General features: G+C 30.0%; 4 protein-coding genes across 4 annotated transcripts in view; 1 reads left to right on the top strand and 3 right to left on the bottom strand.

The window, feature by feature from the left end:
- The first annotated feature begins 205 nt into the window (after positions 1-205).
- On the top strand, positions 206-3,507 carry LOC113384736 (ATP-binding cassette sub-family F member 3). The gene is given in 14 exon segments (XM_026622498.1): positions 206-433; positions 516-621; positions 856-1,024; positions 1,085-1,302; positions 1,525-1,598; positions 1,672-1,861; positions 1,928-1,991; positions 2,082-2,154; positions 2,156-2,285; positions 2,365-2,469; positions 2,559-2,628; positions 2,701-2,881; positions 2,952-3,172; positions 3,352-3,507. Coding segments are annotated over 14 exon segments (1,830 nt in total). The 5' UTR covers positions 206-360.
- Positions 3,508-3,767: 260 nt separating this feature from the next.
- Positions 3,768-4,473, bottom strand: LOC113386890. Its single transcript, XM_026624649.1, has 2 exons — positions 4,215-4,473; positions 3,768-4,043 (listed from the first exon to the last, which is right to left on the bottom strand). The coding sequence occupies exons 1-2, from the start codon at positions 4,364-4,366 to the stop codon at positions 3,881-3,883; spliced, it is 315 nt and encodes a 104-aa protein (XP_026480434.1). The 5' UTR covers positions 4,367-4,473; the 3' UTR covers positions 3,768-3,880.
- On the bottom strand, positions 4,390-6,449 carry LOC113386087 (GATA zinc finger domain-containing protein 14-like). The gene is made up of 4 exons (XM_026623895.1): positions 5,651-6,449; positions 4,827-5,362; positions 4,550-4,564; positions 4,390-4,491 (listed from the first exon to the last, which is right to left on the bottom strand). The coding sequence occupies exons 1-4, from the start codon at positions 6,447-6,449 to the stop codon at positions 4,390-4,392; spliced, it is 1,452 nt and encodes a 483-aa protein (XP_026479680.1).
- A 164-nt stretch (positions 6,450-6,613) lies between these two features.
- The window catches only part of LOC113386088 (probable ATP-dependent DNA helicase HFM1), a 37,503-nt gene continuing 18,592 nt past the window's right edge, over positions 6,614-25,524 (bottom strand). Inside the window, exons 10-18 of the mRNA XM_026623896.1 lie at positions 10,958-11,174; positions 10,520-10,668; positions 10,157-10,344; positions 9,815-9,912; positions 9,387-9,613; positions 8,330-8,431; positions 7,998-8,101; positions 7,826-7,926; positions 6,614-7,743 (exon numbers count right to left, since the gene is read on the bottom strand). Of these exons, the coding sequence (XP_026479681.1) occupies positions 6,614-7,743; positions 7,826-7,926; positions 7,998-8,101; positions 8,330-8,431; positions 9,387-9,613; positions 9,815-9,912; positions 10,157-10,344; positions 10,520-10,668; positions 10,958-11,174 (2,316 nt within the window). The remainder of the gene's footprint in view (positions 7,744-7,825; positions 7,927-7,997; positions 8,102-8,329; positions 8,432-9,386; positions 9,614-9,814; positions 9,913-10,156; positions 10,345-10,519; positions 10,669-10,957; positions 11,175-25,524) is intronic.

Genomic DNA, 25,524 nt, shown 5'->3' on the forward strand with positions numbered 1-25,524 from the left:
TATTATTTTCTGAGAAATCAAAGACATTTGTCACGAGAGCGAATAAGCCGATTCTGTCACTCTATTGGCGTTTAAAAAACTAAATTTTTAGCGCCCTTTTCAAAATACCTATAAACACCCATGCATTTCTTGAAGAGACATCATATTCTATTTATTATTATGTAACATAACGCTTATTAAATTTCTTAATAATTTATTTTTTTGGTTAGCTTAAAGAAATAGTAATAACAGTTACATGACAAGACTTAAATATAATGTGACACATGACACCATAGAAGAATAATATATGTATACATTTTAAACGTGTTGAGTTTTTCTCTAATATTTTATATTTATTTGTAGAGTATTTTAAAAGAAGTAATGGCTGTGTGTATTGATTATATTAAGCGAGAATTTCCATTAATAGATGACGATTTAAAACAATACGTCGAAGGTAATTTAAAAACATTGATCTTGCGTGCAATATGTCATTAGTTTTAGGTTATATATTGTTAACAATATATCTCTTTTTTTAGGTGTTTTAGAAAATGGGGCAGATGATTTCGAAGACAGCGATGAAATATACGAAGCTATTGGAGAAGTTTTACATGAAATTTCAGAAAAAACAGAGGATGACATACGGTATTGAAAAATATGTTATTTAGCTTATTAAATAAAAATTATTCACAGACAGTTATGTTACTGACTGTGTGATTTTTTATTAAATGTATTTTTCGAAATATCATTCACCACTATACTTTTCTAATATATTTTATATTTATTCTATAGTTTTTTTTTATTCTAGACTTTAAAATATTTTATATGCATCAGTGTATATATTTAGTTTCAATTACTGCATCATTTATATCTCAATAGAAACATATGCGAGAAACTTCTTATGATGATGAAACCAGAAAAGGCTGTGAGCAAAACACAGCATAAAATATTAGATGCTCCTGTACACTTAGGTTCAATGGCAGCAACTTTAGAAGCTGGTGTTGATGATCTTAAAAGCATATGGGCTGTACAAAGGGATGATAATTTGGTGAGTACAAGCTGTTGATTATACTAATTGGAATTATTGCAAACTAAATCATGATTTTAGAAAGTTGATGCAAAGAAACTAGAAAAAGCAGAAGCCAAATTGCAGCAGAAACTTGAAAAAAGACAGGATGTTAAGCCAGCGGCTGTAGCAAATACAGTATTACAAACTGCTACAGCAAGTCAAGTAACAAGTAAAAAGGACAATAAACTTGAAGCTAGGGGCAATAACCGTGCGCAAGATATTCGTATTGAAAATTTCGATGTTGCCTATGGTGACAGGTGATTGTGAAGCTTTGCTATTCAATCATTGCCTATTGACACTGCATATAATATTTGCTTTGTTTTATTTTTATATCATTTTCATTTAACTCCATAACAATATAAAATCCACAACAATGACTCCATTTTAGTGTGGTTATATAAATAATTTGATATCCTACCTTTTGGCATTCATATTTTAATTTTATATCTACATATTATTAATTAATTCTAATATTGTAGGGTATTATTACAAGCAGCTAATCTTGTTCTAGCCTTTGGTCGACGCTATGGTTTTGTAGGAAGAAATGGCTTAGGTATGTTTCATTTCGCCTTCATTTAAATAAATGTACTATTGAAAAATTTGTATTTTAAACCTTCCACTTGTAGGTAAAACAACTTTATTGAGAATGATATCAGGAAAACAGTTACACATCCCATCTCACATATCAATTCTGCATGTTGAACAAGAAGTTGTTGGTGATGATACTCCAGCTTTAGAAAGTGTTTTACAATGTGACTTAGTAAGAGAGGGATTACTTCAAAAAGAAAGGGAATTGACTAAAGCAGTAAACAATAAGTAAATTATTATTAAAATAATATAAATGGATATTCAAATATTTTAACACAACAATTGATGTTACAGAACCAGTGATAATACTGAAGGGGATATTAGTGCAGAATTGTCAGAAGTATATGCCCAGTTACAGGTAATTGATAATTTAATATAAGTAAATTCTATGTATTTTTCATATGAAGGTTAAATGCATATTAAATAACTGTTAATATGATAATTTTAGATGATAGAATCGGATAAAGCACCAGCTCGAGCATCAGTAATTCTTAACGGTCTTGGTTTTTCACCAGAAATGCAGATCAGAGCAACGAAAACTTGAAGCTCAAATGCAGCATAGAGCCCATGTTCAGGAATTTATTGATAGATTTCGATATAATGCAAATCGTGCTGCCAGCGTTCAGTCTAAAATTAAGATGTTGGAAAAATTGTAAGTTAATTTATAATTATATAATATTCAGAAGTTTTGTTTGAATGACAAAATGCTCATGAAATACTTTTTTATATAGACCAGAATTGAAGCCTATAGAAAAAGAAGTGGAAGTAGTTCTGAAGTTTCCTGAAATAGAACCTTTATCTCCACCAATACTATCATTAAATGAGATTACATTTAGGTACATCGATCAAACCAACAAAATTCAGTTTTATAATTCCACACCTTAGTTGTGATTCAACTTTAGCTAATGAAAAATATACATTTCAGATATACTCCTGAGAGAACTATATTTACTAATGTAAACCTCGGAGCGACTTTAGAATCCAGAATTTGTATCGTAAGTCTGAAAAATTCAGCTCTAATGCTCCATGTAATATAATTCATACTTCATAATGTATCAATATTACAGGTAGGTGATAACGGAGCTGGTAAAACTACATTATTAAAAATTATCATGGGTTTGTTGACCCCTACACAAGGCTCTAGGCATACACATAGAAATTTGAAATTTGGATATTTTTCGCAACATCATGTAGATCAACTTGACATGAATGTTTGTTCTGTTGAATTACTCCAGCAGAGTTATCCTGGTACATACAAAAATTTATATCACAACCATGCAGGAATTTTATTCATAATTAAAAATATTATTATTTATAGGCAAACCTGTGGAAGAATACAGAAGACAGTTGGGTAGTTTTGGTGTTTCTGGTGATCTTGCATTACAAACTGTAGGAAGTCTCAGTGGTGGTCAAAAGTCTCGCGTAGCCTTTGCTAGAATGTGTATGGGATGTCCTAATTTTCTGGTTTTGGATGAACCTACTAATCATTTAGATATAGAAAGTATAGAAGCACTTGGAAAAGCTATAATAAAGTACAATGTAAGTGAATGTAATTCTTTAAATAGTGATATTCATGCATTTCAACAAAGAAATGTTATTAAAGAAATCAAATTTCAATGTTATTTTTCAAATTAAAACAAAATTATTCAGCCATTTATTTATATACATGTGTATATATATATATAATAATTTAAATCAATTATTTTTTATACTTACAGGGAGGAGTGATACTTGTTTCTCACGACGAACGTCTAATTAGAATGGTTTGTAAAGAATTGTGGGTTTGTGGCAACGGATCAGTTAAGAGTATAGAAGGTGGTTTTGATGAATATAGAAAAATTGTAGAACGTGAATTAGAGGCCCAAAATAAATAAAATTTTAGTTTCATTGCATAAAGTCATTTTTTAATAAATAAATTAATATTATTTTAAAACCAAAGTTTTATATCTGACAAATTATTTTTTTATATAAAAATGAAAGATATTTATTAAAATAATATTTATTATTGTGATTTAATGAAAAACAAAATTTTTAGATATGAACAATTATTCAAGTATTATGTATTATTGTATTCTTTGAACAATAAGTACACAGTCTGTACAAAATGAAGTAAATATCCTGTAATTTTGGCCTTTTTAATTTTTTGTATATATATAATGATTATAGTTGAATAAATGACAAACATTATTTAATTGCTCTAATTAGCTTGTTTTTCTTTCGTATTATATGATAAACGAAACTTTGGTATTATTGGTTACTATTATCTGCATTGAGAAGCATTCGAATTGTACTTATGGGAACATTGACACTTTCAATGTTCCTTATATTAAATCTACCCAAAGACGATTTTCGTTGGATTCTCTTTAAAATTTCATCTGGCGTGTTACATAGACTTCCCGGCTCTGAATTTCTAGAACAGAAAAATGTATTCGTGTTATAACATTTCAATAAAATACTGAAATGTTGCTAGAGTTTTCATTTTTTTGGTTAATATTTACTCAAATATAGAATTAAATTGTATCTAAACTAGTGCTTTTTTCATTTCATTGGTAATCAAAACTAAGAAATATAAGGGTAATACCTATTCTCGGCAGTGTAATTCTCGTCCACATTTCTTCTATTAGATACTGCTCTGTTTATGCATTGGTCGATTATTGGTTTTTGTTGCTCATAATTCACAATTTCCGATTTGTTATCGACGATGCTATTCCAATTTAAAGCGTGTGTTTCCATTTTTTGGGGTTTTTGCTCAGAGTTCAAGTTAAAAGAATTTCTACTGCCATCATACTTTCTATGCTGTGAATAGCCATGATATAATTTGTTCTGTGAGTGCTCTTTCGTTGCATATGAGTGTGATACTGAATCCATATTAAATCTATATTTTTGCAAACTAGAAATAATTTTATTTTGATCCACCTCTGCTTCCATGTTCTGAAAAAAAATACAATCCAAATCATAAAATATAAGTAATTCTATAAACTAATATCAAAATATGTATTTAAAGAAAAATGAGACAACATTTCACATTCAATAGTGAAACCAAAATGTATTTATACAACATTTTTAGATTTAATTTTTAGTAATACTCATAATGGTTTTTATTGCATGATATCTCTGATATATAAATAAATCGTGGGCCTAAAAGCTTAAGCTATTAAATACATAAAAATTTATTATTTTTAGAAGTGCTCACCATTAAAGGAGGATTCACCATGGGCCAACCTCGTACACCAAAGTTTGATATTTTTTTCTTGGTGGGCGATTCATACAGTATAGGTTGTCGCTTTAAAAATTGTCTATGCCGAATATCATTTCTCTCATCCTGGATATTACAGTAACCGAATCTTGTGTTATTATTTCTATTTGTGTAATCAGAATATTTGAATCCCATATCGGATTTAGTTATATGCATTGGTGAAATTTTTACATCATATGGGGATAAAACAGGTGTCTTGACGATAGCATTGTAACTTTCGTCCAATTTAGAGAATAATTCACGATATTTGTTTTGATTTGATGACATGTTGTGTTCATTGCTTGCATATTTCAAATTAGTACTATACATGTTATCGTTTGCAGTCGTCATCTCCACATCATTTTGTGTTACAGTTGGTGTGTTGATATAACTAACAATATTGCTATCTAGGCATTTTGAAACATAATCATCACGAGTTTGGTGAAAATTACAATCCATTTCGTTAACATTTTTATAGTTATCGTCAATATTTCCTTCAAATTGTGAAGTTAGATAATTATTATTCGAATAACGTACGTCATTTTTTAACTCATTTGATAAAATTCTTGGTAATATTTTTTCTGGGTTACTATTTTGTAACCTTGCTCGAAAGCCAATTTCTAATGAGTAATCGCGGATTTGTTGTAAGTTGTACTTATCTTCTAAGTTCTGATAATCATTACCCGGATCATATTTTTGTAATTCCGGATTACAATAATTTTTGTATAATTCATTCTTATAGTTATTATTGTTATTGAATAAAGCTTCATTTTCAATTCCACCAATTTGAGTGTAAGATCTATTGATTTCATAACTATCATCATTTTTAATATCTGTATTTCTATTAAAATTCTGACATCGATTTTGATTTCTCGATTGATCACACCACATTTTGTTTGTATTGATATTATTTTTAATCGTCGCGCGGTTGTCGAAAATTTGATAGGCATTGTCTTGCGCGAATTGTAAACTTTCGTTGGAATATTCCTTTGGTCTATCGAAATTGATACCAATTTGCAGGGTAGCTTTTTTATTAATGCTTTTATTATTGTGAATATCATCAATTTGCATTTGGTTTCTGATACCATAATTCTGTGGCTCAACGCCACTCACATTTCCGCCACTTTGAATTGGATGAATTGTAGAGAAGTTTTGATCGCTAACATATTGGGTAAATATATTTTTATCTACAAAATTAGTTGAACTATGTGACTTTTCATTTGTCTCGCCATTATTATTCACACAATGTTTATATATTTGATTGCATCCAATTCCTTGCATATTTCCAGAGCCAAAATAATGCTGCTCATGTTTTCCATGTAAAGAAGTATTTTGCCTTGATGACTCCAATAATTTTTCATTATTATTTATTGAATTTGAATTCATTTTCCATTGTGCAATTTCGTTCAGATTATGTGAATCTTCCATGTTAGTATTTTGAAATTCAATATCATTCTTATCATTGTGGTTTTTCAGGAAAGAAAAATTTGGTTCAGAACTATAATTTTGTTTTGCCTGAATAAAGTTTGCAGGTGCTCTAATAGATTCAATGTAGTTGGGATTAATTGATGTTGTAGTCATATTATCGTTCAGTTTAATTTTTTGAGTTTGATCAAAATCTATAAAGGAATTCTGTTGTTGAGACGAAAAAAATTGTGTACAATTCAAATGCTGTTTTGTAATGTCCGATAACTTTTCATCTGAAGATAATGATTTTACTGTTTCATATTGAGCAATTTTAAATTTTACAAATTTAGGAACATTCTGTTTGCTGTTATTAATACAAAAGAAATATTTTCTGTATGATTTATATTGGGCATCGTCAAATCTGAAATTTTTGCAATAGAATTCATTGAATTTAAAGCGTTTTCGTTTAAATTATTCATTGGATCACGTGGTTCCTTTCTAATTTCTTGGATATTATTATTTTTTTCAAATTTAATATAATTGCTGTTGTGGACATCTACCAAAGAACTATTTTGGAGATTTTGGGTATGCTGCTGTGGCAAATCGGACAACTTTTTATTCAATAATAAATTTGAATTTAAATCATTTGATTCAATACAACGATATGCATTTTCTTTAAATTCTATTCTTTTATTTTGCTGTTGAACATAATTTAGGTTGTAGTTATTTTGCAGCAAAGAAATATTTGAATTATTCACAACTTGACGTTCGCATTCTGGTCTATAATTAATATCAGTATGTTTAAGTGACTTCTGTTTATTGTTATCTACACTGTTAATATTTTCAAATTCAATACGTTTTTGGTCAGAGCTATCTCTCTCACGATTAATCGTGGTATTGTTATTAGAATTTTCATTTGTCCAATCTTGAATTATTTTATTCAATTTATTATCGAATTGGTCACATGTTCTTTTCGTGTTTTCATTACTTTTATTATCCTTGAGTTTTCCTTGGTCCAGATTATAATTTTCTGTTTCCTGCAGCTTTGTAAATAATTCGTCATCAGCAGATGCATTTTTGAAGTTTTCAAGAATATCATTCGATTCAAGCAATTCAATAACATGATAGTTCATATCATTGCCTGCATCTATATCATTTGCCCAATCACTAGCCTCAGCATTGATTTCACTACTGTCTGGTGGTTTTATTAAATCACTTTCAACGTTTTTATTATTATAATCATTGTTTCTAATACACCATTTTTGTGAGTCTGATGTATGCTGAACATTAGTTTGGTTATTGAATTGCTGAGTTGTCTGATCATAATTTGGATAGTTTTCAATATTTTTAACATCTTGGTGATAATCAAAGTTATATTGTTTTTCTTCTTGCACAAGTTCATTTTGAATTCCTGATTCGCTGAAGGAAAGATTACTTATATTCAACGTCGATTCTACATCCAAACCAACTGCAAATATTGTCATGCAAATTGTTACTGTTTTATATTGAAATCATATAAACGATTATCAAACTAGGTTCCGGAATCTTACCCCAAGTTTTACTGATGATTCTGGCAGTGATAATACAGTCTTGTAATGATTTCAAGGAAACTATTTGGGACCATTTAAAACCTGGCGCAATATGTCTATCACTAATAAAAGATACTGTATCAATGGCAGTAAAATATAATGAAAATTATATTATAAATAAATATTTACTCACATTTTAGCCTCATATAAAAGTACATTGTTAAATGAATCACCGACTAGAATCGAAGCATCCACAGATTCTATGAATGTATTATTGTTTTTCACACGTACCAAAACCTGAAGTATTTGGAACTTTCATTAACAATTTCATAATATTTATCATCAAAATTTTAAAATAGGTTTTGGACATAGCACAAGTCACATAAAATCACAGAGAAAAAATCTCCTTAATCAGATTAAATTTTCAGATAGTTAATTAACGTATGTAAGTTATATCACAGTTTCTTTATCCTTTATCTAAAGTAAGTATATTTATTATAATGAAGTAAAGAAGATAAAATTTACCTCAATAGAATCGCCAAATAATTCCATTGTTAAACTGAACTGAGGGAGCTGCGCAACTCTTTCAAGAATATCATCACCGACAGGAGGCACTTTATGAATTATCTGGAAATTTACGAATAACATATTATATATTAAGCAGTTAACTGTGAAAAGTGCAATCACAGAGTAAGTTACAGCAAAAAATCAAGCTTTCTTTCGAATAAAATTTAAAAAAAACGCTATTATTTTTCTATATTGAAGTAGAATGTGTTATTAAAATCGGTCGAAAATGTTCCTAAGTTATTTATATTGTTCAATGTAATTATGTTTGTTCAACCAAGTAATAATTAAAATATTTATTATTCACACCAGTGGTGTTGTGCTAATATTTATTTTGCTGAAACGCTAAAATTAAAAAAAAACGGTTCTCATGTTTGTTCCGGTTCCGTTCGAAAAGGAAAGAAACAAAAATCATTACTAAACACATTTTGTGCACATATATGTATGTTTATTACAATAATAGGAACGTTTAATAAAAATTAGTTAAATTATAATTTATAAAATTCGGTTTCTATATGTAGCATTTTTTTTTTGTCGAAAGCGTTTCAGCCCAAAAATGATTTGCCGGAACGACGTTTCGGTACGTTCCGGCTCGACACATCACTGATTCACACTGACTTAATGATTATTATTAATTTTCAAACAAACCCTTTCGATATCCCTTGGATTTGTATCAGCTATGGTTTGAAAACTATCTTTTTAACAATCACCAAAAGGTTTCACGCGTTTTGGCCCAAAAATGATTTGCCGGAACGACGTTTCGGCGCGTTCCGGCTCGACACATCACTGATTCACACTGACTTTATGATTATTATTAATTTTCAAACAAACCCTTTCGATATCCCTTGGATTTGTATCAGCTATGGCTTGAAAACTATCTTTTTTAACAATCACCAAAAGGTTTCACGCGTTTCGGCCCAAAAATGATTTGCCAGAACGACGTTTCGGCGCGTTCCGGCTCGACAACACCAATGATTCACACTGACTTAATGATTATTATTAATATTCAGTTACAAACCCTTTCGATATCCCTTGGATTTGTATCAGCTATGGCTTGAAAACTATCTTTTTTGGCAATCACCAAAAGGTTGGCCAAGGCAGGTCCGATACCGGGCAATTGGCGCGAGACGTGTTTGCTATTTTCCCATAATCCAGTGTTTAGGCATTTCGTTAGTACCAAACACGCGTGTAAAGCTGGTAAACATGGAACTTCCGCTACTGATAGTAGTAAAAAGTCGGTCAAACCTGCAAAATAGAAACCATAGATAAAATAGATACTTAATCCACTCAATCCATTGAAGGTAATGTTATGAGGCAAGATTTTTTAATGGTAGTAGATTTTCTGACTTATCTTTTATCTTTGCTGAAGAAGTATTAGAGACGTTTACGAACAGATTCAACAAAATGCAAAAATAATAATTATTATAACAAATTATAATACATTACAATTAGTGATTCGCTCAGCAGTCTTTCGGATTACAATTGCTTCTTGATACAACGCCGAATTTGATATTAATTGCATTCCTAAGCTGGCCTGAAGTAAGCTGAAAAATATGAATTAGGGATTAAAACGCTTTATATACAATTAAATATATATGTATATGTAGTAAAACCCCGTTAAGACAATTTTCCACGACCGGACCAAAGACTTATCAAAGTAAAAAGCATTTTCTGCGTGATAGGAATAAAAAGATTCGAAGAGCGGACATAAATTAGCGTATTATGTGAGAAATCGTATTATCGTATGATCATCTTAACGGCATTCTACTTTATGTCATAAACCATTACCAATTAATTTTTTTCTCAACTGTCTGTATCAAGCCAGGAACTGGAAAACGTATTCCTGTATTACAATTTCGAGGTCTGTTAAGAGCATTTAATACAGTTCTGTCTCCCATTCTTAATGAAATTTGATCAAATTCGCGACACCTTGAAATACGTGTCAAAATTTCTTCCATGGTTGCAGAAGGATTTAACTGTGAATAGAAATTCGATCATAATTATCGTTTGTCGAAACTGGAAATATGAATTTAACGTTTAACAAAACGTAAGCATATATATTATTATATAATAATAATATATTAATATTATAATAATAATATAATATATTATTATTATAATTTTTACATAGAATGGTAAAATTTATAATACCTGATCAAAACCTTTCATCGATTCAAATTTTAAGTAATATTTTGCCATAAGTTCTCCCTTTTCCGTGGGAAATACATTCAATCCAAAATCCGTATCGAAGTTTAGTAAATGGTGCTTGGCCAGTGCATTCATTTCGATGTGACACAATGCTAAATATTACAAATAATATACATATGCTGATTACAATTGCTTCAGATTAATTAATTAAATTTCAAATTAATTCCTCAGAACTAGAACCCTACTTTTTTTTCAAAATTTTTTACTTTGAACTAATTTGAAGTTGAACATTTTCCTGTGTGGTCAAGAAACGTTTTTCTCATTAATTAAATTTTTTTCTAAGCATTCAATTAAGACAAAAGATAAAATTTTCTAAGGTTCATATTGGTATAGTATTCTTACTTATCGCACTCGAATAATAATAAACTTAAATCTACTAACCCTCCAATTTTTTCTCAACTTGATCACGTTTGAGACCAAACTGTAACCCATAGTGAGTTGGATTTTTGACGGCTCTCACGTACAAGAATGTAGTTCGAATCCATTGCAGTGCCACCGCTAAATCTGTGATAGTTCCCAACACAACTTCAGCATTCAGGTGTTCTCCCAGGTGTCTATGAAGTGAAGATTCTATCAACTCCGTGCCACTGATCAACGACTCGTAATATTTCTGTAAAAAAATTGAAAAAAGGGATCGTTTTAATTTTTGCAACTAATATACAAATAACATTGTACATATAATGCTTAAGTGTTTATGACTGGAAAATCTTATTAAAACATCAGGTTAAGAATAAAGGCAATTTTTTTTGGCCCTTGTTGGTAATTTCCGAGCAATTAGTTTTTATATAAATCCCTGATATGAATTCTATTAATTTAACAAACAAACAAAAATAGAAACGAAAAACAAATAATAGAATTACCTTGAAAAACCCTTTCTTACTAATTGCAGATATTATTGATAATGATAATGGTAAGAAACGCTAATAAAATATATTATGTTGATACTTATAATATAAGAAACGTAACCAAACTAAAAGAATATATTTTAAATTAAATATTCACCCAAATTAATAACGCAAGTTATTAATAAGTAAGTTAAGAAGCAGTGACAAAAAGTTATAAAAAATGGCAATCTGATTTGATATAAAAGAGCCCAAAAGATCAATGAAGGCTTCTTACTAGAGAAACTTTCCCAAAGCCATGGAAAATTATCTCATAGTCTCAATGAAATATTCTAGTTGATTATTTATGAAATTGCAATGAAAATAGAACAATTTTTGCTGGTGAAGTTTTCATTGAAGATCGCGTGATCCATTTTTAACTTAGCAGTTAACTAGCAGTAAGTGGAATTCTGCCTTAAGGCAATTAAGGCATCGTGCCTTAAGGCAAATTGCTGGAACTTCCCATACCAAAATTTTTTTTTAAAAACGATTAACATTTTAGAAAAAAATTTACTTCGAAAAAATAAGATTTTTGAGTAACTATAAATAGGAAAAAAATTACTTTTTTTTGAAAAAAAAAAATTGAAAAAAAAAATTGAAAAAAAAAATTATTTTTTTTAAATTTTTTTTTTGAAAAAAATGTTTTTTTTATTTTGACATATTTTGGAAGATCTGAACTCTTTTTCAAAGCAATCGTACTGCTTTAACTGAGACAAAATACAGAGCGCAAGCGCCGCGTTGCTGTCTAACGGATAAACATTGGTACGGAACCCATAGGAATGTAAACAAAATTTATACTTATTGTTAAAATTTATATAAAATATCTGATACTCTGATGTGCATACTCGTATGTCTAATGTTCATTTTTGACCACACAATAGTTCATTTTTTTAGATCTGCCTTTATGAAAATTTGAACAGTTCTTCATCTTGTTAATACAAGTAAAATTCTTTTTGAATTATTCAAATCGGACGCTCCGTTCTCTTAAAAACTGAGTTACCGTTTTTGGCACTTTTTGCCCCATATCTTCGGAACGGCTAGACCTGCCTTCGCCAAAAATTAATCAGCACGTCTCCTTATTAATACGAATCGAATGTTTCTTGAATTATTCAAATCGCTTCATCCGTGTTCCCGAAATCGTCGACGAAAATTTGTATCCGAACATACACACACACGCACACACACATACATCCATTTTTTCTAAGGTATGCCAAAATGTTCAGAAACCTTTGAAACCTAAAAATATATAAAAATTTTCATTTTCGATTTTTTTGCGATTACTATACATAACTTGCCCTACTGGAAGTTAAAAATAATATTAAGTTTCATAAAAAAATCACAAATTAATTCGCAGTTAATTTGTCAGTGATCAGGGTGCTTGAAAGAGTTATAAAGATAAATAATCATTCAAAATTTTATTAAAAATCGAAACCTGAAATATTCGATAATTCTTTAACCCTTTCCACTCCATAGTCGACATGGTGTAATACCTCTTTTTGCGAAAAATTTTAAAACAGGTGGGATTTTTGTTGCTAAAATGTTTGAATCACGAAAGAATGAAATGAAAAACAAATAAATATGCTCCTAACATTTTAGCTACAAAAAATATATCTTTTACAAAATGCACAGAAAACACTAAAAATAAAAAAAACGTAATTTTACTGGTGGAATAAAAATAAAAACACCCTTGGGGTGCAAAGGGTTAATATATCATTATCCTTATAACGTTCAAACAATAACTTGTAACCAAGTTATGTCCTGTAAAGATAGATCGTGAAATTTAAGTGCTCAATTAAATTGATTAAGAGCTCGAAATTTATTGTACCAATATATAAAGTTTATTTTCATGTAAGTAGATTTAAACGTCTATTTTGTCGTTGTTTTTATTTTATATTAAAAAATTCTTAAAAACATATTAAGGTTTTTTTTTTTTCACATTTTTCAGATTTTTCCGTATATCTGAAAGATTTGTATCTGTCCCAAAAATGCATGCATATGAATTCAGAATAATTCTATTTTGAATTATATATTGATCATTTGCATCCGCCAAGCAAATAAATACTTTTATAACATCGTTCGAGAGATTTTACACATCTTTGCCGTATACTAATTCCGTTTCTTACGGTATTGTTATATTGTGTTCTATATAAAGTGAATTACAAATATTTTTTCAAATTTATCTCACCTTCCCGGCGCACACACACGCAAACACACACAAAGTTTCGTACAACACATTGTTATTGTTTCACCACCTGAGTGAAATGACAGCATAAATTAAATAATTATACGTCGCTATAATTATATGAATAATGTATCAAAATGTTGCGAATATCCTATATGCAGCAAAAATGTGTCACTTATGCAATTTATCCGAAATGAATGCAAGAATGGCAGTGAATACAATTTTAATGATCGTTGAGATAAATTGAAAAATGTAATATAAAAACATTAATAGAACAAACTTATTTCGTTTAAACTTAAATTGAATTTAGACGAAATAAGTTTGTTTGCTTTACAAGCATAATTTTCATTTAAAACATTATCGAGAAAAGCAGTCTTTTACGTTAGGAGGATTATCAAATTAAAGTTAAAATATGAAACATTGTTCTTTATTGATTATAAAAAACTGTGCCAAGTTTGAAGTAAATTTTGCAACTAATTTTCGGCTAACATGTACAAAAAATTCGTTATTTAAAAGCAACATATAGTTGCTTCAATTTCATTAACAAGCTCTTATAATTTTCAGTATTTCAGTATCAAATATACAGGTGATTATTAGTAAGCTCATAACCATTAAGTATTGCAGATACTTTTTGAATTTAACTTAACATTAACATCAAGTGTAAAGTTAGTAGTTATCATTATGTTTGATTTCAATGCTTCTTACCAAATCAAAATCTCTCTCCAAGATAATTTAAAATACGATTCTATTATCTCAAAACTGATCTAACGCCAATAAAATATATTTGTAATTTTTTTCTAGTAATAATATTAATTAATAGGCGGCAATGAAATTATCAGCAATGTTGTTGTTGAATTTACCTTGACCGCATACTGGAAAAAAACATTAATAATCGATGCGTACGAATACAAAGAATACATCTAATAATTGTATAATTATAGTAAAAAATAGTTTTATTTGCATTGAACAGAAGATGCCTGTATGATAATTGCAAACATCTAAATAAATTACTGTGTCATAAGTAATGGATTGCATAATGTAACCACTCAGATAATTTTGATCAATTTCAATATCAAATAGATCAGGAATTAACTATTTGAGTTTTATCAAACGACCATTTGATGTTTTAAATGAGATGCGTTACGTCCTTTTACTTATTATTCACTCATCAGGGCCAACTTTTTGTAAATTGGTAGTTTTGTCAAAGAACATATTAACAACAATTTGAATAATTTATTAGAACAAATGCGGAATAAATAAGCAAAAATAAAAAAAAAACTGATAACATACTAAAACAATAAAAGTTATGAAAAACATGCATTATGTAATTTTTACGATCAAAATAAAATTGCTGCTTGTCTATACAAATGGATGACTATTATTGCACAGGTTTCATTGTTATTTTGTATTAACCCCTTAACTTACGATTTAGATTCGAAAATGTCGGGCCAAAGTTATTCAAGCTGGCGCAGCGTTTGCGACTATTTTGCCACACATTGTACAGTTTGTCCCAAAAATTTTGTATTTTAGAGTTAAATAGAGTTAATAAATATCAATAATTGCAATCACCGTACTGAACGATGGCCGTAATGAGTAATATTTGCTTCTGGCCCGATTATTGTCGGAACCGTGTGGGCTGGGTGGGTTTGAGCCCACCCATGGATTTTGATGGCTGAGCACACCCATGGATTTTGATGGCTAAGCCCACCCATGAATCTCAAGAATTGATATTGTCTAAAATGTCTAAAAAAAAGGAGCCCATACTGGCTGCCTACCCGTCACAAATTTGCTTCCGACGCCACTGGGCCTAGCTATTGCACTACACGCAGGCTCTACTCGTCATTGTAAGTTAAGGATTTAAAGGGTTACATGGATTTCCTCGGGCAAAAACGGCATTTTTTCAATATTTTTTTTAAAATCCTTCGTTCAAGACTTTGTAAATGAGTAGTTCGCGAGAAATCTTGACAATTGTCTTTGAAAACATAGTTTTGAGAAAAACGCGTTTAAAGCTTTAAGGGGGTTGTTCTTTTTTTGTTACAAAACATGCAAGTTATTTGTTTTTGTTTTTCTTGAAATGTATTTATCATAAAGACATGCGGTTTTTTTTAATCAAAAATTACAAATTCATAGAATATTAAGAAATTTTTTATTTTATTTTTTTCGCTGTCATTTTTTAACCAGGGGGCGCCAAATTGGGCATTGCAAAATCGATCTCGTTTGCGGTGCCACAGATAAATCTGTTGCGCATCGCCTGAAACAGAAAAAAACGAAACTACGTTGAAGAAGAAGTTTGAATCCAGTCCCCCTACCAAAATGAAAGAAAAAAAGCAAGAAGGAAAAAAATGACAGCTATTTAAAAAAAAAGTGTCCAAAAAGGCCTTTGTTTTGAGACGAGAAGGTTCGCAAATTTTTTTTGCGTAATGTTATCAAGTTGTTTGAGGTAGGGGGACTAGGTATTGCAGTGGTGAACAAATTAAAAAAAAATGCAAGTCGATCCGACTTGTAGTTTTCTTTGTATTTGTGGCACCGCATTGAAAAAAGTCAATTTGAGAAAAACGTATTTAAAGTTTTTAATATAATGTACTAAATACACCATTTAATTTAATGTACGAAATACACCATGGTTTTCAAAGATGCTGACACATTAAAAAGGTCATGTGCATGAGGTATTATAATGAAAAAGAGGCAGCTGGCATACAATAGCTCGCGGAACGATAAAAAAACGCTTTCAGAGGATCATACGTATAGAGATATATATATCTATAACTTCTTCAAAAAAATAGATATTGAGATGATTTTTTTTTTCAAATAATTCTAAGGTTTTTAGCTTTCATAATATCAAAAAATCTCAAAACCGAAACATAAAAATATAAAAAAAGTACAATCCCCTTAAGAGACAATAAAGATGGACTTCAAGCGTCCACCTTTTCAAAGCTGTATCTCCGAATCTATTAGTCGGATCAACTTGAAAAATTACGACAATATTCTAGAGATGTTATAGGATTTAATAAGACAAGAAAAAAAAATCGATTTTTTGAAACCGTGAAATCCATGTAACCCCTTAATGAAGTAAAGATATATTTTTAAAGTGATTTCTAGTGGTGTCGAAATTTATGTATCTAATCTATTAATAATATTTCGGATCCCGAGATTTAAATATTTTTATCTCAAAAATACGCTTCTGCACTTGTGACTAATTAACTTAAGACTGAAATACCACCTGGACAATCTCTTGTGAACTGCAGAGTGTTTAGCATTAGATAGACGCTTGCAAAAATGGTTAGATCGTCCGATGGCGGCCGAATGCAGGTCGCACGGTGCACGGACGAACACAACGAAAGGTTTAGAAGAACTTGACGCGGGTCAAAGGCCGCCAACCGATATTATTTGACATTTGCCGATGAATCACGAATGGTGAGCAAAGGCACAATTCTAGAATAATACTTCTGTAAAGTAGGTTCTTCATAACCTTTTCATCGGCTTGCACTTTTTTGATAACGCTAATTATAGTCTACAAGATTCACTTTTCGAAACAACAGATGATATGGAAGATATAACGAAATTGGTTAAGAGAGAATGCAGAATTCATAAAAAAATTAACCTATGTGTAAGTGCCATTTTGTCCCGAGGCAAGTTACATGAACTTCCCGATATGTGTGAATAATCGGTTTAATTAATAAATAAAATATTTGCTTTGTAAATAATCTACCTGTCTAACAATTTACGTGTTTATCTGTTCAAGTTGCCTAAGTTGTCCACTTGTCCACTTTTGTACCTGCCCACCCCTTCAATCGTTTACCTGTCTACATGTCCACATGACTACCTGTCTACATTTCTACGTGTCAACCAGTCAATCTGCCTTCATGTTTATCTTCCTATTTATCTACTTGTGTACCTATTTACCTGTCTACCTCTCCACTTGTCTACTGTTCACCTGCCTACCTTTAAGGTGACCATATTTTTTGCATGAAATACGGGACGGATAAGAATGTGTGTCAGAGTGGGAGGGGGGTGTTGGTGAGCTAAAAACTTATATGCACATTTTTTCCGTTCAAATTTTTTAGTTGAAATATATTAAACATATATTGACAATCAAAACATTTAAAAATCCGGGACAAAACATCTAAAACCGGGACAAATATTGCTTTTATAAAAAGCTGGGACGCATGGCGGAAAATCACTTTACTACTTTCCATCTGTGTATAAATATTTCTATGTGAATCAATAATAATGATTTTCAATAATCATTTCAGACCTCATAATGTATTTTTCCCCTGCAACTCCGAAACCATTAAACCTGCCTTCGCAAAAATGTAATAATTCTTCATTCCGTCAATATAATTAAAATTTGGAATCAATCTAATCGGATGCATATTACAATTCGTGTAAGTTTAAGATAATGGGCTTTTTTAAGCTTGTGTAAAATTACTGAAAGTTTTGCTCTTGTTAATTTTATATTTGTACCTTACTACCTTCCATCTGTGTATAAATATTTCTATGTGCATATGAATCAATAATAAAAAATTTTAATTATCATTTCAGACCTCAAAATGTATTTTTTTACTGTAACTCAAAAACCGCTGGACCTGCCTTCGTAAAAATGTAATCAATTTTTCTTTCCGTCAATAGAATTAAAATTTCTTTTGAATCAATATAATCGGATGCATATTACTATACGAATAAGTTTAAGATAATGGGCTTTTTGAAGTTTGTGTAAAATTATTGACAGTTTTGCACTTGCTAATAAATTTATTCTATAATTGTTGAAATTTATGGTCTACCGATGTTTGTAATATTCATTTGTAATATAATTAGCATATCTTACATAGTCGAAGTATAAAAGTTTTAATATATTGTATAAGATAAAAGTAAAATGAAAATCTCCAAAGCTATCTTTATTTGAACGCTCTACATCAACAATTTTACAAGTTTATCTCGGATCAAAATTTTAATTCTTCAACATGAATCGAATATCGGTTTCTTCACCAAATGTCGAATTTAACCCCTCTTGTCTGGGAGAAGTTCGCTAATATTTTCAGTGAAGAGAAGCTTCAACATCTCTTCTATAAAAACAGATATCGAATTATAATATATAATTATATTTATTTTTTAATTCAATCATTTAATTGTAAACTAGTTGTTAGTGGCATTTTGCCTTAGCAAGTTGCATGAATTTTGCGATATATATAAAGCAATTATTATTATCTTTCAAAATAATGTTTTCGCTTTTCATTAAAACCTTTATATGTAATTGTATTATTTAATACAAATTTTTATCTGTAATTGTATTATTTAATGTATACAAAGAGGAACTATTTAATACTGGGCTGAATTACACACTGTAGGTACTCGTAAATAAACATAAGCCTTACACTTTCGAAAATGAGCAATAAACATTAGAAAGTGCATTACTAATAGCTCCTTTTGTCATAAAATAATAATTTCAACTTGCTCTCTGGCGACAATTTTATATAAGAATTAAAAAGGTTAATGATTTGAAAATAAATGAAATATCACATAGCTCTCATTTCGTTATAATACAACCCTTTCTTGTACCTGTGATTACATCTATCTAACTAGGTTTTTACATGTTTATGATTTTAGAATTAATATGAAATTAACCATATTAAGGGGGTATTCTAGTGTAGAAATTCAAAAAAATTTATTTTTATTTCATATTCTCAAAGTTTAACTATCTAAGAATATGGGTACGAGAAGCTTTTTGAAAATTTGAAATATTTTCGGAGATATAGGCATTTTACTGACTCGGTCTTCATACTGGTTTGGCTTCACGCAAAACTTTAAATGCGTTTTTCTCAGAACACACTTTTTCAGTACTGTTGACACGATTTCTAGAGTTTTCATCGACCGATTCACTTGAAATATTCAGAGAGTCTTGTTTATAGACCTATCTACAGCCCGAACTAGGATTATTCCCAAATTCCAATTTTTACTATATTTGAAAAATTCGAGAAACTCAAAAAAACAGTAAAAAAACACTTTTTTTCAAACAGTCGCCAATTTGTGAAAAAAAATTTTTTTACTCATCGCTAGTTCGGGCGATTGCGACATCATTTTAGATTAATAATATTTTTATTTTTTGCATTTCTGATGGCCAGGAGGGCTGAAATCATGTCAAGACTGAGGTGCCAATTTTTTGAGACCACCGACTTCAACAGCTGCCAGTTTTTACAATTTTCAACTTTTTTATTTTTTAATTTTTGTTTTGTATTTTAATAATTTTAATAAACAAGTGGTAAAAACGGGTAGTATAAACATTCTTTGCTTTCTTTTACAACACTTTAAAAATGACCTAAAATTCATCGCTCTACACTAGAATACCCCTTTAAAGGACTGATTGAACTGGTGAATTAGTAGTATATTATAAAAAATATGAATCCCATTAATCCAGGAAGGTTCGCTTAAGTTCGGAATGCTACTTCAATACAAAACTATTTTAACATAGAGCAGTGTAGAGCGCTCTCTAATATTTTAGGAAATTCTTTTATTCTTCATTTTCTTTAAAATGTTAATTCAGAATATGAAAACATAGAAGGTTATTTAAAACGTCGTTTATATAATTGTCCCAAATAACGGCAATTTATATCAAAATTAAAACTTTACTTTTTACACGTACCAATCAGTGATGTTAACGTTTTTGATCTTTTGCTTTGTATGCAAACTATACAGCTTATATATAGATATATATCATAAAATTATCATAAAATCAAATATTTATTAAATTAAATATTATATCATTTGCCTGAAATGCATTGCCTAGCTAGGGTCACAAATTCTATGGTACTGATTTTCTTTCCATTAGCCACAGGATGATCATCAGGTAGCTCTCGATCCAAAGGAAAACCACTTACTCCAAGCACACTCATACCATAGCGAAACATGCTCTCATCAATAGCTCCTTCTGATTCAATTCCGCCGTTTTTGACCAATTTCGTCCCGAGAGCAAATAATAAGCCATCGTCGTATATTAACGATGGAGGGACGAAAGCCTGCACACCAACTTCACGAAATTTTCGCATTCTGACAACACGGGGATGAAACATAAACAGTTACACAATTTAACCAAACTCAACACTCATGACTAAATTTTACGTAAAATAAAATATATTTACAGACAGAATGTAAATAAAATGCAACACCGACCATGAATGATTGTCAAAATATTACGATTGTTACCTGCGAAGAAGCTTAAGAAGAAATAGTACCGGATCCTCGGGGCATTCAAGCATTATGTGAGCTGACAGAAAACCGATAACGCTAGTAATATTGGAGGATTCTATGTATATAGATGCACGATTTTTGGCCCATCTAGTAAAAAGTAAAATTATTTAATCAAAAATTTATAGAATTATAAATAATAAATTAAAAAATTGAGCTGATCTTGATAATATTTTAAATGAGTTGTTTCAACTGGAAACATGATTGAATAGTTTTGTCTTCCAAATATCTTTCACTACTCAGTTTTTGGGATGAAGCCGAAAATACCAAAAAAAAATTTGATGATAATAGTGTTAAAATCTACTGAAAAGGGTAGTGACTTAATTTATAAACAATCATAAGAAAACTTGATATGAGAAAATACGTTTAGTTTGGGTAAACATGATAACAATAAAATTTTGAAGCTTCTAATACCAAACGAATACCGACATAAAATTTTGAAGCTTCATTTGATTTGGGTATAAAATAATAATATCAATAAATACCTAAATGTTCGATTCAAAAAAGTCATTTTATATATGATGATAATAGTGTTCCAATCTACTGAAAAAGGTAGTGCCTTAACAATCATAAGAAAATTAATATGAGAAAATACGTTTATTTTGTATAAACGTGATAACAACAAAATTTTGGAGTTTCTGATACCATACCATTTTAAAGTTTTCATTTGATCGCGTAAGTATAAAATCATAATAATAATAATTGCCTAAAATTTCTATCCTTTCTGGTCATTTTACATCTCAGTGTTCCATTGAGATATTTAGATTTGGAAAATTCATCCTCTTCACTACGATACCATCAAAAGTATATGAACAGTAAAAAATTATACAAAACCATAAATGAACTTTTTTTATTCAATGAGTTGTCCTCAAATGCATCATTAATATATTGTGCAATTAAAAACTATACAGAATAAATTAGAATCAGAATATATTTTTTTAAGTTTTTAGCAATTCTTATTCAAGAAGATTCAATTGAAATTAGGAGTCTAGAAAGATAAAATATTATAATAAAAAACTTAAAAGATTAAAAAGATATGTCATTTTGTCATTTCATAATTTTGAAATAGTGCAGTTTTACAACACTATAAATCTCATTTTATAAATTCGTATCTCCTAAAATATGATTTAAAGACAAATAATTAGTTCAGAACTATATAATTAACTTAATAGAAAATGAAAATTTTTGCATATCTTCACGTTTTGAAGGTTTCTGAACATTTTGTCATACCTCACAATCAGAAAAAACAGATGTGTGTGTGTGTTTTGTTGTCCGCATTTTTTGGTTCAAGTTTTCGCGCGCACTGATCAATCGATTTGAATGGTTCAAAAAACATTCGATTCCTATTGATAGGGAGATGTGCTGGTTAGCTTTTGGCAAAGGCAAGTCCAGCCGTTACTTAGATACAGAGCAAAGAGTGCCGAAAATAGAAATCTAGATTGTGAGAGAACGGAGCATCCCATTTGAATGATCTAGAAAACATTCGGTTCACAATGATGGGGAGAAGTGGTGATTATTTTTGCAAAGGCAAATCCAGCCGTTTCAAAGATACGGAGCTAAATGTACAAAAAAATGGCAGTTTTTGAGATAACTAAGCGTCCGATTTGAGTGATTCAAAAAACTTTCGGCTTGTGTTCAGTCAATTCAGTTTACATAATTCTTATAAATATCAGACAATGCTACAGTATTTATTTTTAATAATCTATTTGAAAACATTTAATATTCCTCGAACATTTCGTTACGGTACGGGAAGTTCCAGCAATTTGCCTTAGGGCACGAAGCCATACACCTTATACTAGTTATATTTTATATGGCAAAAATTCATCGCAATAAATTTATAAAATTACCGAAATAAAAAGTTTGTATGTAAGATTCAAATCTTGATTATCATAAGTATAATTTTGCACAAATAATGTCATATAACAAAAAAACTCTGCCGTCTGAAAATGATGAAACAATATTTTTATAGCAATCCGTAGTCAACGGTAAATAAGCTAAATTATCTCGCTATTATTTGAATGAAAGATCTCACGAATAGACAAAGCCTTATATCATTTACTTCATGAATGTCAAGGCATCACATTTCACTCTCATCCTCGCAGCAAGTAATTATTGCCGTAATACCAAGCAAACTGCAAAGCACGCGTTGTGTCGTGAACCGCTCCTCCGTGTTTAAGCTATTGCGTCGCATTAATAAAACAACTCGACGCCAAATTATAAAAAAACATACACTCACAATTCTTAAGTAATGGCGAATCATCGAAAAGGTAATATGCCGTAGTCGAAGAGAAGAGCATCTACGACCTTGCATAGGACGTTGCGAATACCACGATACCACGATACCACGATTAGTGTTAGAACGAAATATCGAGTACTGAGTAAATATCGATACTTTGCGGTCGATAGTGAGTACTTTTGGTATCGATTTTATAGCTCGATCTATTCGCAAATATCGATCTTTTTCGTCGATAGTACTCAAAAAGAATCGACAGCGTAATCTATGAACTCCACTCATCGACCAACTATAAACACCACTCATTTTGCGAAATGCAATGCAATAGTCTCTCTAGGTGGTCATAATTGTTCAGAGAAGTGTCAAAAAATGATCCCGAAGGGTCATTAGTCTCAGAATTTGTTGCTCAAAAACCCAAAATGAATATGACCAAACTAATAAATAAAGATGTTTATTTATTACTCTGTTGTAAAATGAAAAGTACCAAAATGTTTTATAAAAACATATTCAACAATCGAAGTATGATTATTTCAAATAATAATATTCATCAATTTCAATATATTGGTATTTTGCGTAAAAAAGAATCGAAATATAATTATTCCAAATAATAATACTCATCAATTTCAATGCGTTATTATTTTTCTTTCTAAAAGTATGTGAATTGTAAGTTGAAGTAAAGTACTTGTAAATTAAAAATTAAATAAACAATTTAAAAAAAACAGAAGAGCAATATTTTCTTTGTGGTACGTGAATCTTAAAATGTCTCGTTTTCAGTTTGTGCACATTATGAACATATTTTAGGAATCGGATTTCAACTGACCTTTTCTGAATGAATGACAACAAAATTAAAGAATACTTTCTTTAGTATAGTGGGCAAAAAACTTTTAGAAATAATAAATTAATTTGTTCTTTCTTGTGGCAATTGTTTGCACTAAAAATATTAAAAATATTATTGTGCTTAAAAATACTTAAAAAGTATTGCTTTTTGAATATAGTATCAGACTATTATATTGTTTTAATCAAAAATACTCAACTATTATAACTTGTCTTTTTTTTTTGAAAAATTATAGAATTTGAAATTAGTATTGAAAAATTACTGTTAAAATTTTACAATATTGAAAATGATTCTGATTTAACACATCAGAATACAAGCAATAGAATTCATTCTAATATTGTGATATAATATTTAATAAGTTTTAGATCTTTCTTGCACTTATGTTTGATTTTTATGAAAAGTACTCAAAATTCGATATTGAGTACTATCGATACTTTCCCCACGATATTTTTTTGGCATCGATATTTTGATTAGATACTTTTCAAAGTACTCAATATCGATCTTTTGCCTCGATACTTCTAACACTAACCACGATACCGCGATCTTACATTATGCGTTCGTTGATTATGTTATCGCGAGTCGTGCAGGTTGCGCAAGTTGCGACTACGACTAAGACGGACCACAGTCTTTTTAACACGTGTTGCAAATTACCAGTAGTTAACACATCATATATGGCTTATTACAATTATATGTTGCAGAATGATCGGGGAATCTATAAAAATATATGATTATAACAAATGATGCGGATTCGAGTACGAGTAAGTTTATAACTGGCGAGTTGGTAACCAGAGTGGACCATTCCAAATATACCTAAAACGTAGCGAAAAATTTGCAATTTTTTGAAATGTTTTTATATTTATTCATTATTATTATATTATATCATTTTTATATATCTTTACGTTTCAAAACCTTCTGAACATTTTGGCATACCTTAGAAAAAATGGATGTACGTGTGTGTGTATGTGTGTGTGTGCGTGTATGTGTGTGTTTGGATACAAATTTTCGTCAACGATTTCGTGAACACGGATGAAGCGATATGAATAATTCAAAAAACATTCGAGACGTGCTGATTAGTTTTTGGCAAGAACAGGTCTAGTAAAAAAGTAAAAAATGCCATTTGGCGGTCAAAAATGATCATTAGACATATGCGCATCAAATTATCAGATATTTTATAGAGATTTTAAATAAGTATAAATTTTGTTTACATTCCTATAGGTTCCGTACCAGTGTTTATCCGTTAAACGGCGACGCGGCGCTTACGCGCTTTGATATTTCGTCTCTATGCAGTTAAAGCAGTAGGATTACTTTGAAAAAAAAAGTTCAGAGTTTCCAAAATATTTCAAAATAAATTTTTCTTCAAAAAGACTTTTTTTTCAAAAAAAACGTAAGTTTTTGTCAAAAATTTATAGTTTCTCAAAAATCTAAAGAAATAATTTTTGGTACAGGAAGTTCCAGCAATTTGCCTTGAGGCATAATGCCATGCGCCCCACTATAGTTTTACTTGTTTTTTTTTTCATTGTATAAATGAAATAGAAGCTCTCATAGTCCACTCTAGGTTTCAGCCAGAGCAGAATTTTG

The sequence above is a fragment of the Ctenocephalides felis genome, unplaced genomic scaffold (genome assembly GCF_003426905.1).
Source record: "Ctenocephalides felis isolate EL2017-DRISC unplaced genomic scaffold, ASM342690v1 CF-g0.4_SCAFFOLD_03571, whole genome shotgun sequence".
In the NCBI taxonomy this organism is placed as follows: domain Eukaryota; kingdom Metazoa; phylum Arthropoda; class Insecta; order Siphonaptera; family Pulicidae; genus Ctenocephalides; species Ctenocephalides felis.